At 40.0% G+C, this 1,254-nt stretch overlaps 1 protein-coding gene across 4 annotated transcripts in view; it reads right to left on the bottom strand.

Moving 5' to 3' along the window:
- Positions 1-26: 26 nt before the first annotated feature.
- The window catches only part of LOC106880090 (UPF0692 protein C19orf54 homolog), a 27,303-nt gene continuing 26,075 nt past the window's right edge, over positions 27-1,254 (bottom strand). For 2 of the 4 annotated variants that reach the window (XM_014929904.2, XM_014929905.2), the window contains exon 8: positions 29-709. In XM_014929904.2, the coding sequence (XP_014785390.1) occupies positions 372-709 (338 nt within the window). In that variant the 3' untranslated portion in view covers positions 29-371. Of the gene's footprint in view, positions 710-1,254 lie in introns of all 4 variants that reach the window. The other 2 variants (XM_052974413.1, XM_014929906.2) reach the window with 2 other exon arrangements.

Below are 1,254 nucleotides of genomic sequence, written 5' to 3' on the forward strand. Positions count from 1 at the left end.
ATATATATATATATATATATATATATATATATATATATATATATGTATATATGTATGTGTGTGTGTGTGTGTGTGTGTATATATATGTATGCATGTATGTGTGTGTGTGTGTGTATGTGTGTTTGTGCATGTGTGTGTATTATAGTTAGGAAGACTAGAATAGGTGAGAAATGTATGGCAGTTAGATATAAGGGAAGAGGTGGCAAGAAATGTTTAAAAAACACAAAATTGGTGGGTCAAACAGAGACAGAAGTGGGAGGAAGGTGAGGGTGGAAGGACGAAGATAAGTAACCGGCCTTATATGTGCATGAGCGGGGACGATCGAACTGGGGTGGGAACCTGGCAAATATTGCCAAATTTTGATATCAGGCTTATTTTGGCCTCAAAAGTACGATTTTACCACAGAGTTCATTCTCAATGCCATTGGGCGGTATCACATATGTTTCATTATTTCGTACTGGACTTACTTGTAAAAGGTTCTGGTTGCTGGCTAAAAGATCCCTAAGGGACCATATTCCAGGCCTTCGACTCTTACCCTGCATTGTGTAGACAAATATTTCTTCAATGTTATTGACTAGATTCTTCCGTACTTCTGGGTCGATATGATCTTCGTCGATGTCTGTGTGAAACAACGACGGTTCATCTAAATCTTGCTCAAAACAATTCTGCAGAAACGGTTTGCAGGAATGTTTCAAAACTATGAAACAACCTAGAAAAATATTTAGAAAAAAAAAAATTAGAAATTGAATAAAAAACAAATATCAAAATTTTTGGTGGGAATTGTCTTGGAGAGTAAGAAAGGCCTATTTCTGATGAACCAACTTGTGGTCTGAGACAACAACCTTCACCTGGGCCCTATAACTAACGGCCAATTACAGTGATTGGTTAACTGTGGTTTGAAACTGCTCTTTAGCATTTAAGGGAGCCATATCCAGCCCAAATATTCTATCAGTCTGGTACTAATTGCAATCAGCTGATATTGGTGGGTAATGTTGGTGATAATCAATGAAGATGATGATGATGACTGCTATGGCAGCATCATTCAGGGCCAGCCCTAGGGTTGCTGGCACCCCAAGCCAGCTGACAGTCATGGAAATTTCCTTCTCCTTGGTACATGGTACCCCAGGTGATTGCCCAAGTTGTCAATACCTTGGGCTGGTACTGGCACCACCATCAATAGAAGATACAAAGGCAAAGATAAAAGCAAAGACAGAGAGAGAGGGGGAGGGAGAGAGAGAGGGGGAGGGAGAGAGA

Source organism: Octopus bimaculoides, chromosome 18 (genome assembly GCF_001194135.2).
Source record: "Octopus bimaculoides isolate UCB-OBI-ISO-001 chromosome 18, ASM119413v2, whole genome shotgun sequence".
Lineage (NCBI taxonomy): Eukaryota > Metazoa > Mollusca > Cephalopoda > Octopoda > Octopodidae > Octopus > Octopus bimaculoides.